This window comes from Biomphalaria glabrata, chromosome 2 (assembly GCF_947242115.1).
Source record: "Biomphalaria glabrata chromosome 2, xgBioGlab47.1, whole genome shotgun sequence".
NCBI lineage: Eukaryota > Metazoa > Mollusca > Gastropoda > Planorbidae > Biomphalaria > Biomphalaria glabrata.
In genome coordinates, this window is record NC_074712.1 from 1739577 (window position 1) to 1755209 (window position 15633).

General features: G+C 39.3%; 1 protein-coding gene across 2 annotated transcripts in view; it reads right to left on the bottom strand.

Annotated features, from left to right (window-relative positions):
- The window catches only part of LOC106054506 (ras-GEF domain-containing family member 1B-like), a 116040-nt gene that overhangs the window by 70597 nt on the left and 29810 nt on the right, over window positions 1-15633 (bottom strand). For both annotated transcript variants that reach the window (XM_056018724.1, XM_056018725.1), the window contains exons 3-5: window positions 6711-6803; window positions 6517-6548; window positions 6218-6308 (exon numbers count right to left, since the gene is read on the bottom strand). In XM_056018724.1, coding sequence (XP_055874699.1) covers window positions 6218-6308; window positions 6517-6548; window positions 6711-6803 — 216 coding nt within the window. The remainder of the gene's footprint in view (window positions 1-6217; window positions 6309-6516; window positions 6549-6710; window positions 6804-15633) is intronic.

A 15633-nucleotide genomic window follows, 5' to 3' on the forward strand; every position in this document is an offset into this window, starting at 1 on the left:
GAAAAGGTACAATCCTTGCGTTGGAAATGGAATGCTATTTGGCAAAAGTACCGATACATTCAGATAAATAAATTTTTCATCACACACTTGTTGGGGTGAGGGGGGCCCGACCACTGAGATATTCTTGAACCAGGGCCCCATGGATGCCTTGCAACGCCACTGTGTCAAAACACTCCGTTGTGAGCAAGGACTGCGTGTGCTCATAGCATTGTCGCTCACAGCAGCAGTTCGATCTAATGGGAATTAGCTGAAGAGTCATAAAACAATTTTATTTCACGAGCACCATACGCAAGGGAGAGCACTCCAAACAGAACGGCAATCGCTCATGTAAATTGTCTTCCCTTGTTTCTATTACTGCCGGCCCCCCCCCCCCTACCAAAAAAAAAATTTTTTTTTTAATAAAAATAAACACGCAAATGTCACCTACTTTAAATCAACAATATAAATACATAAATGTCGCTCAATCGAACGAAGGTATATATCGGAACACAGAAAAATATAATTATAAGACCGCTTGACCAATCTTGTTCAAACTTCGTTTCAAAGTTCCTCGGATCATGGCGGAGACCGCAGTGTATGATTAATGTCCCTCCCACAACCGGAGGACCCTAGAAAGAGACCAAAAGTACCTAATTGTATTTATATTAAATAACGAAACTATTTAACAAATTGGGTAAACCCGTTTTCATACAAATTTATATTGGATATGAATATATCGGCTGAAAGGGTAAACCCAATTGCATACTTTACTTTTATTTTCGTAGCAAAATAAAATAAAAAATGTGAAGGGACACATTCTCCAAGTTTGACATAGATCTAAAATTCAATCCAGTAGATCAGCAACACCCAAACTAAGGCCCGCAGGCCGCGGGTCATATCCGGCTAGTTAAAACATATAATTTCATCGATACCAGACAAATGTAAGCATGAACAAAGTAATTGATAAACAATGGATCAAATATCCGGCTTGCATTTACTTAAAAATACCCAACCCGTGAAGACGATGATTGCCCTTTACTCATACAAAATATAAAAAAAAAAAAAAGGTAACCAAATGCAAAAATAGTTTAAGCACGCATATTAAATAAACAGCTCATGTGAGCAGATGTTGCATGTCTTTGTGGATACTCCATACTTTACTATTCAAACCAATCCCTAGACACAACCTATGTAGTCATGGAGACACGAATAGTACTATTTTATATCAAGTATGATGTGGTCCATACCAAAAGCTACTATTCTAAATGACCACTGAAGACTCTGGTCAGGTCGCCAATCCCAATCTATCTACGCGTCTCCACCCCCCCCCCACCTTAACGCCCCATTTCTCTTTTCCCTCCCGCCCCAGAAAGCTGTGACAATTTCTTATGTCTCCATTCCTCAGGGTAAATCCGTGACCTTCGTGATTGAAGTCAGCCTTGGTAAAGCCCAGTGGAGATGACGTCTACTCGTTTCCCTGCTGCACTTTAAACTTTGCAATATTCACAACGTCACCGTCAGTGTACGTAGACATCTAGTAATAACTTTACGTCTGTATAAGATAAGATCTTCTTATTCTTATATATTACAGACGCTAATTAAAAAAAAAAGAAGATAATTACTTCCTACGTATCTTATCTTATATAATACAGACGTTACTTCAAAAAGGAAGACGAATTACATCCTACGCGCCATGCATCTAGTCACGCATGTTAATCAGTGACTTAAACTCTGCTAAGTCGTTGGTTTTCCTGGCTGATTCAGGCAACCCATTCCATTCTCTAATGGCGCTAGGGAAGAAGGAGAACTTGCACGAATTTGTCCTAGCATATGGAAAAAAGAAATGTTCTTCTATCTTTGCGTTCAAACTTGTTCTGTCTGTTTATGTTCAACTAAAAAGATAACACAAAGTGTAGCATCATGCCAGATTGACGTCGGAATAAACATTTTCTGAATAAGTAAATCAGATTTAAGTTTCAGTGGTCTTTAAACAAGTGTACAATGAGGGTTAGTTGCGCTCAGTAAACAAATCATTGTATTATAACGAAGTCATTGTAGGACTTAACCCAGACTCGTTGTGGCATAACAAGCTAGGACCGTGCAATAGAATGCAGGATAGAAAGTTAAAAACACTATCTTATCTTATCTTATAAATTATAGACGTTCCTTCACGCAAATAAAATAAAATAACGCAAGATCTATTAGATCTACATCGACGCTTATCCCTACGTAAACCGAGTCGCTGAGGCTAATTATTTAATTAATTCCTCAGCTATTTCAGGCAACTGAGTAGTCACGTGTCTCGAATGGCACTCATGGAAAAAAAAAGTTCTTTTATGAGTTTGTCCCAGCATATGGAATAAGAAATGCGTAATACATCGACCACTAGACTGATAAATGTCCATACATCATGAATGACGAGGTATCCATCTATAAGAAACTCACATTACCGCGTCACTAGTTCTTTCATGACTTCGCTTAGACCTAGAACACAAGAACTGAACAGAAGGAAGAAATCTATAAGGTCAACATAGCCAGATCAGTAACTGATAAGGTAAATGGAAACCCCTCGTCAAGAGCCACAGGGTTTACATTCGACGTACACAACCACACACACGCGTCCAGAAAACGTACATCCATACAAAATAACTTTCACACACTCTCTCACACACACGCACAACACGCACGCACGCACGCACGCACACTCGTCGTCACTTGTTCAAACAGTTGAGCCGAAAGTTATTTCGTGAGTCGGACCACTGGGGGAGGGTGAATCTGGGGGGCATGGATTAATGATAACGCCACCATGGGGAGGAGGGTTAAGGGGCCGTGGGCGAGATTGATATATTGAGGTCGGGAACGTAACGCAGAAGATACTATAAACCAATCAAAATAAGGGGAGAGGGGGGTATGTTTCCAGAGTATTGAGTTATTTACAGGGTATCCCGGTATCTGGAAATTTAGGCACCGGATAATTAGGCACCGGATATTTAGGCACCGGATATTTAGGCACCCGGAAATTTAGGCACCCGGATATTTAGGCACCCGGAAATTTAGGCACCCGGATAATTAGGCACCCGGAAATTTAGGCACCGGATAATTAGGCACTTTTTGACAAGGCGGAAAATTAGGCACCGGATAATTAGGCACTCTTTAATTAGCGACCTTAATTTTGAAAGTAGTTTTAAAATGTTAACGTATATGTTATCCTTAGGCTATGGGCTATTGGTGACGTTATCAAAAAAATAGCATTTATAACGATTCTAACTGAATTTTCATGATATAAAAGAAAAACTGACAAAACGAGGAAAAAAATGACAATCGTGAGAATGTGTGGAAAAAATGACTCCGGATTAATAGTCATTATAAAATATACACCTCACAGTATTCAGGGAAGGGGAGGTAGAGTTGATTCTCTTCTCATTGCTTCCTGACCTTAGCCCTTCCCCCTTTACGCACTCCCACTAAAGGAGAGGATTTGTGGCGGGTAGATGTTGAACTAGGTCGTGAAAATGACGCAATGAGTCTCAAGGCTACACACTGGAGTACAGGGCAGGGTACAGCATTGAACATAACTGCTAAAATGGAAGTCTGGAGAAAATTGTCTTCTTATAGTGGGAATTGAGATGAGCAGGGTGGATTTGCGCGCGTTACTTATAGGAATTAAATATGTTGATAAACTAAAGTAGTATACATATTTTATAATACCATTAATATCTATTATCAACACTCCTTCTTTTATATTGTTAATGGGTAACCCCTTTAGGAAGATCTATTGTGTGAGTGTATAGGTGTGTTACGTCCTTCAAATGTGGTTATTAACTTTTATTGAATATAGGCCTATATGTAAATTTATGTAATATAATATTTATATAAATAGCAATGGAAATCGCAAAACGGCTAGAAATTACGATAAAATATAATGTTTTGAAAATTTAAAAAAAGTTTATGGAAAAGACAGATGAGTTAAAAATTTAAATATAATTTTTTTTTGGAATATTGGTCTCTTATTAATACTTATTCTGCTTATAGAAGATTGTTGATGTTCCAATTTAACCCCGCCTTCTCTATCATAAACCAAATATATTTACTACAATTGTCAAGAAGGTATGATTCCTCCATTCCTTTTGTGTTCAGTAGGCCTACCTTATACAATTATTTTTTTCTTCAGAATGAAAAAAAAAAAAAAAAAAACGACAAAAAAGGTTTCATACACTCATTATTAAACACACACACACACACATATTAAAAAAAAAAAAAACACTCGTTTCCCTAACTTTCAAAACTGCCAATGAAATTTAACTATCTTCATTTCCCTTATATATATTATTATTTTTATTACTGTTCTTATTATTATGATGGTTTTAACAGAAATGTGTCTACCAAAGTTTTTGGAAGGCCTCTAAAATATAATCCCCAGTCTTCCATTTGAACACCTTTGTGTTTCCATACCCTTTAGTCCAGTGTGTAGCCTTCAGATTCACTACGTAACTTTTACGACTAAGTTTACATCTACCTGCGAGAAATCCACTCATTTAAGTGAGAGTGTGTGCGCCCCCCCCCTCGCCCCGCCCATCCCATTTTAAGAGTACGACCCCTCCCTTTTCCACAAGCAGAGGGCGATTGCGATTATATTTATCACCAAAACTCCCCGACATAATAAAAATATTTTATAATACTTTTTAATCCTAAGTATTTACATTAGTAACTAAATATTTACACAATTTGCATAATCATCAATTTAAAAAGACTCACCAGTCAACCTTAGTGGTTGGTGATGGACGGAAGCAATGAGCGGAGTATCATCTCTACCAACCCTCCCCTGAATCCTGTGATGTCTATATTATATACTCAGGAGTCTTTTGTTTCCACACATTCTCATGATTGTCATTTTTTCCCATTTTGTTTCAACTTTTCTTTAGCTAGAATCGTTATAGTTGCTATTTTTTTATAACGTCACCGATAGCCCATAGCCTAAGGATAACATATACGTTAACAATTTAAAACTACTTTCAAAATTAAGGTCGCTAATTAAAGAGTGCCTAATTATCCGGTGCCTAATTTTCCGCCTTGTCAAAAAGTGCCTAATTATCCGGTGCCTAAATTTCCGGGTGCCTAATTATCCGGGTGCCTAAATTTCCGGGTGCCTAAATATCCGGGTGCCTAAATTTCCGGGTGCCTAAATATCCGGTGCCTAAATATCCGTAAATACGCGGTGCCTAAATATCCGGTGCCTAAATTTCCTAAATTCGTCATTCTATTTACAGACCTCAAGTCAACATATAGGCCCTTATATTCTAGCTCCGAGCAATATGGCGCATTTAAATTTAAACATTTCAGATTATATAAAAAAAAAATAATAATTATCACCTGCACATTGTAGAAAATACAAATATTGTTTTTGTGCTGTTTTTCTGACATATTTAGAACGCAGAAACTAGATATACATCTTTAACCGTTAATATTTTTCCTAACCCTAACCATCGCCGAAACTCAGGTGTTTCAGAAGAATTTTTGTTTTGTCTGACACTAAACTCTTTGGTTACTATCACACTCCCAATTTCAATGACGTTCAGTTTTCAATGACGCTAGTTTACAGTTTGTTTATAAAATTTGTTTGTTCGATAACTGAGTTTCGTAAACAGGAGTAGCGTACAAGTGTTGCGGGACCTAGGCGAGTGTCATATCAGGGCTACGATTCTCTTTATCGCGAGGACCCCCTCCCAATAAGGTCCCCTTGGTGTGTATGTTCCGCTGTATGAGTTTGTACGTATTTATTAGTATGTAGGTAGCAGCTTGGACTGCGTAGCAACGGGAAAAACTGCATTCGATCCTCATTGATCTCCGGATTCGAAGACAAGCCTTATTATTATTATTTTTATTTGTGTGTTATGTGTGTGGTGTTTGTGTGTTGTGTTGTCTAAATAGTGCTGCGTGTGTGTTTAGAGTTTATTAACCAGAAGTAGTAGGATACCATATAAATCAGTGTTCATTGGATCATATCCCAGAGTTACTTGCCTTGCCTAGAAGTACATGATTTGTCATCTGGGAGCAGCAGAAAAAATTACTTAACGTATTTAAAAAACAAATTAAGCAAAACCAATCTCAGAACTATTGAAAAATTATTAACATTGTAAATGGCTTAAACTATTTTTCAATGCATACAAAATTACAATTAGAGAAACGAGTTTAAAGAACTTATATCTGGGCTTATTATGTGAGTAGTTCCATGACTGACCTTGCTGCCCATGTTGATCCTCCTGACAAGCGCCTCCTTACATCCCACTCTGTACTCCTCGTCCAGATGCTTACATTTCTGTTCTATCCTCCTGTGTATAACAAACAGCAGGAAAAAAAAAATGATCAAAGGGAAGTAACTGCAACAAATCTATAATTTAATATACAACTAAAATTATCTATTATTTCCCTTGCATGAGGGTAGGAACTAGCCACTATTTATTGTTAGTAGGAATTCATTTTAATTACCGGGTATATAGATATATCTAGGTTTGGTTTATTTGTGATATCGGTACTTACACTATATTCTCCTTGAGCATTTCGATTTCAGCCTGAAAAAGAAAGGTAGATAACAAGGTAAATATAAACAAGAATGCATAGACCTATATTAATTCAATAATCAGGTGTATGTAGTGATATAAAATAAACATTGGTTGTTGAATGCCACTAACATCGGTTTTAAATTGGGTATTAAAATATCAAGAGTTATCTACCTTTGACGCCTCTACGTGTGACAGGCACAACTCGAGGTTGTGTTTCAACAGCAGCAGTCTTTTCTTTTCCCCTTCCAGTAGCCTCGTTGTGACCTGTGGAGAAATCGAGGCCAGTCTTTAATGAATAATCAGCTGACCTCTTCGTATACGTGTGTGTGTGTGTAAGTGTTTATTTTTTTTTTGGTATGGGGGATTTAATAAAACATCACAAGTCAAATTGATGCGATGTTTGGAAATGTCAGTTTCACCACAATCACCAGTTTCACCACAATGGCCAGTTTAACCACAATCACCAGTTTAACCACAATCACCAGTTTAACCACAATCACCAGTTTAACCACAATCACCAGTTTCACTACAATTATCAGTTTCACTATAATCATCAGTTTCACTACAATCATCACTTTCCCCACAATCCCCACAATCACCAGTTTCACCACAATCACCCAAAACGTGATGTCGAGCTAAAGTCACGGAGAAAAACAACGATTTTGAGCTTTGTGATTTTTAGTACGCCCCTGAGTCCACCCATACGCCCCTGAGTCCACCCATACGCCCCTGAGTCCACCCATACGCCCCTGAGTCCACCCATACGCCCCTGAGTCCACCCATACGCCCCTGAGTCCACCCAACTGACATAGGTTTGAAAAGTAAAGGCGGGTGGTCGTTGCACTGGTCACATGACACACACACACACCATGAATTACTGACGGCTAAAGAAACATGGGTCATAGATTGCAAGGTCTTGGTTCTGGTACCCTAGTTACACCAGCATGTCCAGGAAGCTTGGACAGTGACCCTTGACCTCTAGAGGTAGATGACCTTTCAACCGAAATCCTGAACTCATAGGTGTTTGAAAGTATAACTTTCTAAAACTTTCTGTAATTAATCAACAAATTTAAAGACATTCCCGGCATTGTCGTCGACATCATATGTAATCAGCCTTTGAATGACAATCTTACAAGGTACAGAACCAGGAGGAAAAACATTAAGAAGACAAAAGAAGAGAGTTTGCAGTGTGGACGAGGACGCGTTGAAAAAGTGAAAGGAAGAAACGAGGGCTAATATTATATTAAATTAATGGGAAGATTAAGAAATGGTGAAAAAAAAAACGAACAGATCTAAAGATACTTATTTTATAGAGTGAAATTTTAGAGCGAACACAGGCGCGCCAAAGATCTTTAAAGACAAAGGTCACTGTGACATTGGAAAGGGACACTACATTCCAATTCTGATCAATTTGTCGACAATAAAAATTGACGAGTCGGGAGTGGTCTTCTCTTCCAAACTGTGTCTTGCTCTGTGAGTGTCTGGGTCTAGGGCTGCTGACTGTCTGTGTCTTGGTCTGTATCAGATCCTCCCCCCCCCCCCCATCTCTGTCTTTGTTTTAATGTATGCAGCGTTTCCCCCCCCCCCCCCCCCCAACAATCTCCGCCCCCTTTTTAAGAAAACATTAAAATAAAAAGTAAGAAAAAAAAAAAGTGATCTCGTCGTAGTGTCTGCAATTCGACTGCACACAAAACATGTCTGCGTCAAGTCTGCGTCAAGTCTGTTTATTGACATTTCCTCCGCACCACAGACTACACCAGACACAAGTGTTTGATTTTAACATTCATGTGTGGACAAACTCAAAAAGTCCGCGGGCCATATCCGGCCACGAAAACATCGTCGTCACAAAACTAAATGCGCTCTTTGTCAAGGTGCTCCTCTCCCCCATTCCCCCCCCTCTTTCCTAACATTCTCTCTAGTCCTCCCCCCCCCTTATTCTTCCACTCCCCTCAACCCAATGTATAAGACATATTTTCTCCTCTTTCAGTCCCGAAATTTATGCATTTTATACCATACCAGAACTAAAACAAAAAAAAACACGAATTCAACATTTCTGGCGTTACTCCCCCTTGGTGTATACCACAAGAGTCCCATTCTGTACACAGCATCGCTCAAACAAATAGTCTCTGAGTAAATAGTTGAACCTTTTAGCCTGGTCCAACGACGACACAGCCATTGTCTCTAACTTAAACACCATCGCCATCGATTCCTGCCTATATCCGCCTCATCAGCAACCATAAATACAATAGGAATTTTTTAAAATGCGATTAACTAGATGGTTTATAAAACCTCCAGTCTTTGGCACGACCACTGCCAACAAATAAGCGAGTTACTGTGGGTGATGATTGTTATGGGGTGTGTATGTGTGTGTGTCTGTTTCTATGGTGACGGTAGTAGACTATTTGTTTGAGCGATGCTGTGTACCGAAGGGGACGCTCGCTGGATACACCAAGGGGGAGTAATGCCAGAAATGTTGAATTCGTTTTTTTTTGTTTTAGTTTTGGTATGGTATAAAATGCATAAATTTCGGGACTGATAGAGGAGAAAATATGTCTTATATGGTGACGGTAGTAAGGGGTAAGCGATGGGTTCTGAATGACGCAAGATAAGTGGCGTTGTCTTCAGCGCTCCTAGATAGGAGACGACTCCAGAACGCCAGAGTGAAAAGACGTGTTTTTGTAGTGAGTTAGATTTCGTTCAGAATATCATTTCATATTGTTATCAAAGTCTACTAATTTTATTTTATTTGATCTCTAGTTGATTTTGTTTATATTATAATAAAATTAAATTTAATTTTGTTCATAAACGAAATGGACCTCATTCACCAATCGTAAACAAACAACATTTAGTCACGTGATCTTATTGATAAAACAATGAAAAAAACTGTCACGTGACAACCATCATGAATTAAACATGAGATCGTAAATTATATAGAAGAGATAGAGCACCACGTAGCTAAATGTTGTTTGTTTACGATTGGTGAATGAGGTCCATTATTGTTGTAAACCTGGTGGTGACACAGATGGGGGTAGTGCTGTGTGTTTTTAGCCTACCCAAATCGCCACAGTCCAGCGCAGGACGAGCGGTCAACCGTGACCAGTGACAGGACACGCCAGTACGGCAAGGACCAGTGTAGTAAATATTACTCACGCAAGTCACGGGCGAAAGTGATCAACCGGAGTGGTCAAGAAGATTCGAGGCCAGTAGAGACACTATATGAGAGCGAGTGTGTTAGAAAGACTTCACTTCACGTTACCTCGCAATGTGACCAGTACGAGGCGAGAACCAGCACGGTGTGTGAAGTCAGTGCGGAGCAGAAACTAGGTTTTTGGAAAGACAGTGTTAAAGTTGTTGCCAATTGCGATGTATTTGAAATTAAACTGACTGATACTTTGGAGCCCTGAGTTGTTGAGGTTCTTTAAGTTCGTTGTGTCGTGTGGTGCAGTGAGAAGAGAGCCTGAGTAGTAGTAGAGACGTAACAATATAATACTTCTACAGCGGTTTAGTTGTCTACCAGCAGTTTGGTGCTACAAGTCAACTGCCGTCAACACCAATGATATAATACTGTTCAATGACTATGACATATATAAGACTGCAGATGAACTGCAACAATATCCAGGCGTCGTTTCTCAAGAGGCCGTTTCGTGAATGGCGAGCCCCACAACGTTAGCCTAGTAAATAGAAGGAAAATGGCGAAGAAAAAAAAAGGCTAGCGGAAACAATGAGAGAAGAAATAAGGGCTTGTGGAAAGTGTGAGAGAAGAAACGAGGGCTTGTGGAAAGTGTGAGAGAAGAAACGAGGGCTTGTGGAAAGAGTGAGAGAAGAAACGAGGGCTTGTGGAAAGTGTGAGAGAAGAAACGAGGGCTTGTGGAAAGTGTGAGAGAAGAAACGAGGGCTTGTGGAAAGTGAGAGAAGAAACGAGGGCTTGTGGAAAGAGTGAGAGAAGAAACGAGGGCTTGTGGAAAGAGTGAGAGAAGAAACGAGGGCTTGTGGAAAGTGTGAGAGAAGAAACGAGGGCTTGTGGAAAGTGTGAGAGAAGAAACGAGGGCTTGTGGAAAGAGTGAGAGAAGAAACGAGGGCTTGTGGAAAGAGTGAGAGAAGAAACGAGGGCTTGTGGAAAGAGTGAGAGAAGAAACGAGGGCTTGTGGAAAGAGTGAGAGAAGAAACGAGGGCTTGTGGAAAGAGGGAGAGAAGAAACGAGGGCTTGTGGAAAGAGTGAGAGAAGAAAGGGATGAGAACTGACGGAGTGTATACAAAAGTAAATATTTCTAGAATGAAATTTGGAAAGCAAACATGGACACGCCGATGTTAATTAATGCAACATCATATGTTTATATGACGGAGGTATAGTGAAAGCAGAAGGTGTAGCCTCTGTGGACTCAAGAAAAAGGCGGGATGGTTGTCTTTAGTTTTGAATATGCTGTTACAGAAATGAGGCTGTGAATTGTTTCGGTCGTTGGGCAGAGAGCTTTGATTGGATTGAGACAGACGAATGGTCAACTTTGGAGCGGTCAAACAGCTTGTATTTAACAACAGCCAAACCCAATATTATGTCCCCCCCCACTCCCTCTATTGTACAGACTCCTTGAAACGTGATAGCGGGGCATTGCGACGGTTGGAACGTATTGATACAGCCCTCGCGTTTATGTTGGATGAGACTCAGTTCAAACCTAGTCACGGCGTTGGTGTGTTTGTGTGCAAGTGTGTGCGTGTGTGAGTGTGTGTGTGTGAGCATGGAAGCCGACACCCCCCCCCCCCACCAACTTTCTTAAACACAATGTGGTATGTTATTGTCCACTATTGTCCAGTACTCGCCGCGACGTTTTGGACAAAACGAACCCCCGTCTGAGACAATAGAGAATATGAACTTTGGGACATTTTGAACTTCAACTAATGCACAGACATGATGCCCCTGAGATGACGTCACACAGTTCCCTGCCATGTCTCGGGAACATCCCGTGACAAGATTTAACAATGTTTAGATTTTAGAAAATGTTGTGAATACCCTGAATGGGACTTCATAAAAATGGAAAACAAAACAAAACAAAACAAAACAAAAAACAACAATGAAGTGCCCGTGTGACTTCATTACCGGAAATTAAAACAAAACAAAAACAACAACAAACAAAATATAATCAAAAATCTTATTTAATGAACAAAGAGTATCTAATGAAAGAGAAGAGAAATAGCCGCCACATATCTCAATACTGTAGGAATGAGCTCCCTTTTTTCTCTATAAAACAACATTAATTAACTACTACAAGTTGATTAACGAATTGGTTCATGTTTTTTTTTTGTACTAATCCATTTGTTGTCTTCGACTAATTGTGCTACATTTCATCTGGATCCCAGATCGGGTGTCTTAGAAATAATGTGTACACAGTTTTTTACCAGACAGACAATGTGATCTGTTATAAAATGTGTAAACAGACACAAAACTCAAAGCATATTTCTTATTCCATATGCTGGGACAAATCCACATTTCGATGTCATCCCAAGTAATATTCTACCAAAGATCTGGTGCTTTGAATCAAACAGAAAACCAATGACTTAGGAGAGCTCAAATCTCTAAATATAGATCTATACTTGATTGACTTTAAGATAAGTAATTAATGTTTTAAAAAGAAAAGTAAAGTTCCCCTTTCAGACCTTCCGATCTATGGTCTACGGTTAACGAGGGTGTCATGGGGGCCAGCACAACGACCAACCGCCTTTACGTTCCCCAACTAAAGTCAGGTACCCATAAGAGTTGGGTGGACTTAGGCGCCCTAAAACTCCCGAAATTCAAAACCCAGTCTTCACCGAGATTCAAACCCAGGATCCCATGTTCTGAAGCCAAGCGCATAACCACCGCAGCCACCAATAATGTTATAGCAGCTGTAAATTATAAGATAAAATTGGAAAGGAGAAAAAAAGATTATAAACATAATAACTATTTATAGTAACAGTTCAGAACAAGGGGAGGGAATTATACTATAAACAAGACATAGAAAGACCAAAAATAAAAAAATTAAATTAACTGAACTCTTCACCATGACATGATACTAAAACAATTATACATTGAACAGATCCTCAAGCAGACGTGAGCGAGGTGTTTTCACAATTGTTAATATTCCGTGACATGTATCGACTTCACACTTTAAAGCGTTCTTAATTGTGTTAGTGCCGGTTCCAAATTAGAAGTCAGAGGGCGTGTCACACATTTATTAGGAATCCTGAGACTAAATCTGTTGCCAACTCTAATGAAAGTTATTCTCGTAACGGCATCTTTTGGTCAAAAATATCGTTTGGATCATGCTTATAAGCGTGTCAGTGTGGATTACATAAACAGAGTGTCTACAGTAGCTATAGAAGTCAAAGGTCAAACACTAACCAACTCGAGCAGCAGAACAAATCACTACCTCGATATTTAAAGACGTTGAACTCTGGTTGCATACTAGTCCGACCGACCCGGCTTTTCCTTGGATTCTTTTTAGCTTGTCAGACAATGACAATGTCACAATTGTACGTTCAGGATAAGAGGATCTAGGTCGTTGTTTCTGAGTTTGACCGGAAGTTGCCTGTGCTATTTACCCTGCCAGTTTCTGGCATTCCGATAATGCATTTTAAACTTAAATCAACAAGATGGATTTATCCCAAAACCAAACTGACAATATCTTGTCTTCTAATCTTATAAATTAATGATATTTTTTCATTCAGTCCTGACGCATTAGTATTTACGTCCTACGTGTATCCATATATCTATCTATTTAATAATAAATTTATGGTTCTGTGTTTTATGTTTGATTTAATTGTTATAAATCTCATGTCTCGTTTGTTGAGACTGTTCTAGTTTCTTTATGTTTAAGTTGAGAGGTTCTCAAGTTATAATTCAATTTCAGTAACACGTTGGAGAAAGGTCTCTCCATTCTTTAAAAGGAACTAGTGTCTAGACATAATATATACATCAGAATATACTGAATATAATTTTTAAGACATTCTTTAATACACATAATAGTTAAGTTTTGATTTTAGCAGACGACATATGTAAAGCAGTTCCGCTGTGCATGATCTAAGTGACACTGGTGACCTTGACATTAAAACTCGTATCACGAACTGACAACATTACAGCGCACTGACTAATCATACGTCATACAAAGACATAGATCTATTTTTACACAGTTTAATAAGGTTAATGTGACACGGTGTTAGAGGTCGTATAATGGAGGTCATCAGACAATAGTAAAAACCCAACCAAAGAACTGTCCGCTCGAACAGACAGGCGAACGAACGAACACAAGGGCTTAAACTATCAAACGCCCGGATATGATGTTAACATATAAAACTCAACGCTCGAGTCTTAGCCTGAAGGTATTTGGCTCGAACATTGAACAAGTTTGCACTAATGAACAAGGCAATTGAGTTCATCTTCACAATGTTCTTTGTTTTTCATAGGGAAGAGGGAGCGCGTAGCCAGCACAACGACTGGCGTCAAGAAGCTGAACACTTTGGAACTAGAATGATCTTTAATGAATATAGTCATTTGTCTTAAAGAGTTCGAGTTTAGATAAAAAAAAAAACAACAAATATTTAAATTTCTCTTCACTTGTTTTATATTGTAAATCTTGGCTAAGTAGGTCAGAGTCAGCACTTTGAATTGAAGAACACCCCACAGAAAGGTTTACCAAAAGTACCTAAAAATAAATATTTTTTAAGCTAGCAAAAAACACCATAAGATTAAAAACTCATTTGACACTGAATACTAAAATTGCTGAGGAAAAGAGAACAGCGCTGGCAGAAGAATAACGCCAGAGAAGAAAAGCAAGGCCAATGACACTAGCTCCAGCTGGAATAACCTGCCCAGTGTGCAGCCGAACATTCCGGGCTCACATAGGTCTCACCAGCCACATGAGGAGGCACAAAACCCCAGAGCAAAGCCCTCAGCCCCCTGGATGACAAAAGGGTCATCATCGAACCACGATGGACGAACTGTACTAAACCAGTCACCAGCGCGTGCTTACTTAGCACTGTCCGGAGATTCCCGGAACAAAAACAATTTAATATGTCGGCCTATGTTAGTGAAAGTGTATTTTTTTCAAATTTGTATACAAATATATCTCTACCAGGTGGAGACAGTTATTTCAATGATCGCCCCCGTGAAATTATCTCCCTTGTCTACAGTCACACAGATGTGATACTACTGAACTGACCTGCTGTGAGTTATCTCCCATGTTGGGATTATAATCTGACTTAGTACAGGGTGACACTAAACGTTTATCTGGTCACGTCTCTGCGTATCTCCTAAATCTCATCATATCACCTCTAACACCTTTCTTTTATTCAGTTATCAAACTGACAGCGACAAGATGTACATACAAGTATGTGTGTGTGTCAGGGGGTGGGGTGGGTGGAGTTATCTATCTACGCCAGGAGCGTATCGTTTCGTAAAGGCCGGCCCTGGTCGTTATTATTAAAAGCTCTATACAAATGCTTGCCCTGGATGTGGCAAAATATGTAGGTCACAGCCGGGACTGCGCAGCCACGGGAAATACTGCATTCCTCACTGATCTTCGGACTCGAAGACTGGTCTTATTATAATTATTATAATTATTTTAGAACAGAAGACATATTCATTCTCTGGCCACTGCCAGGGTTGAAATTCTTTAGAGGGAAACAACATTCATAGTAGCCTCTTTAACTGAGAAATTGTCTGGTGATGTTACAGGTCTGCAGCACTACTGCTCTCTGACGAACTGCGATAATCTTCACGGAGACATTTTAATCTACATATGCGGGCATTTTTCATCTTCAATAGTGACAAAAAAAAAAAAAAAAAGAGAGGGTAAAAGATGAACAAAGAGAAGGCATTAGTGAACCAAGAGAAAAAACAAATTGAAAGAAAAGATGATTTTTTTTAAATTTAGACTATTTTATTTAGCGCTTGAACTTGGCATGGCTTGGCTACCCAGAAGGGGGCTCGAGGTTCGACTCCCGACTCGGGCAGAGTTGTGTTTACTGAACGCCTAAAGGCAGCACGGAAAACCAACTCCTAGATACCCCCTCCCCCACCCACACTGGTCCACAAATGAGATTGGACCAAAAGCGCTCTGAGCAT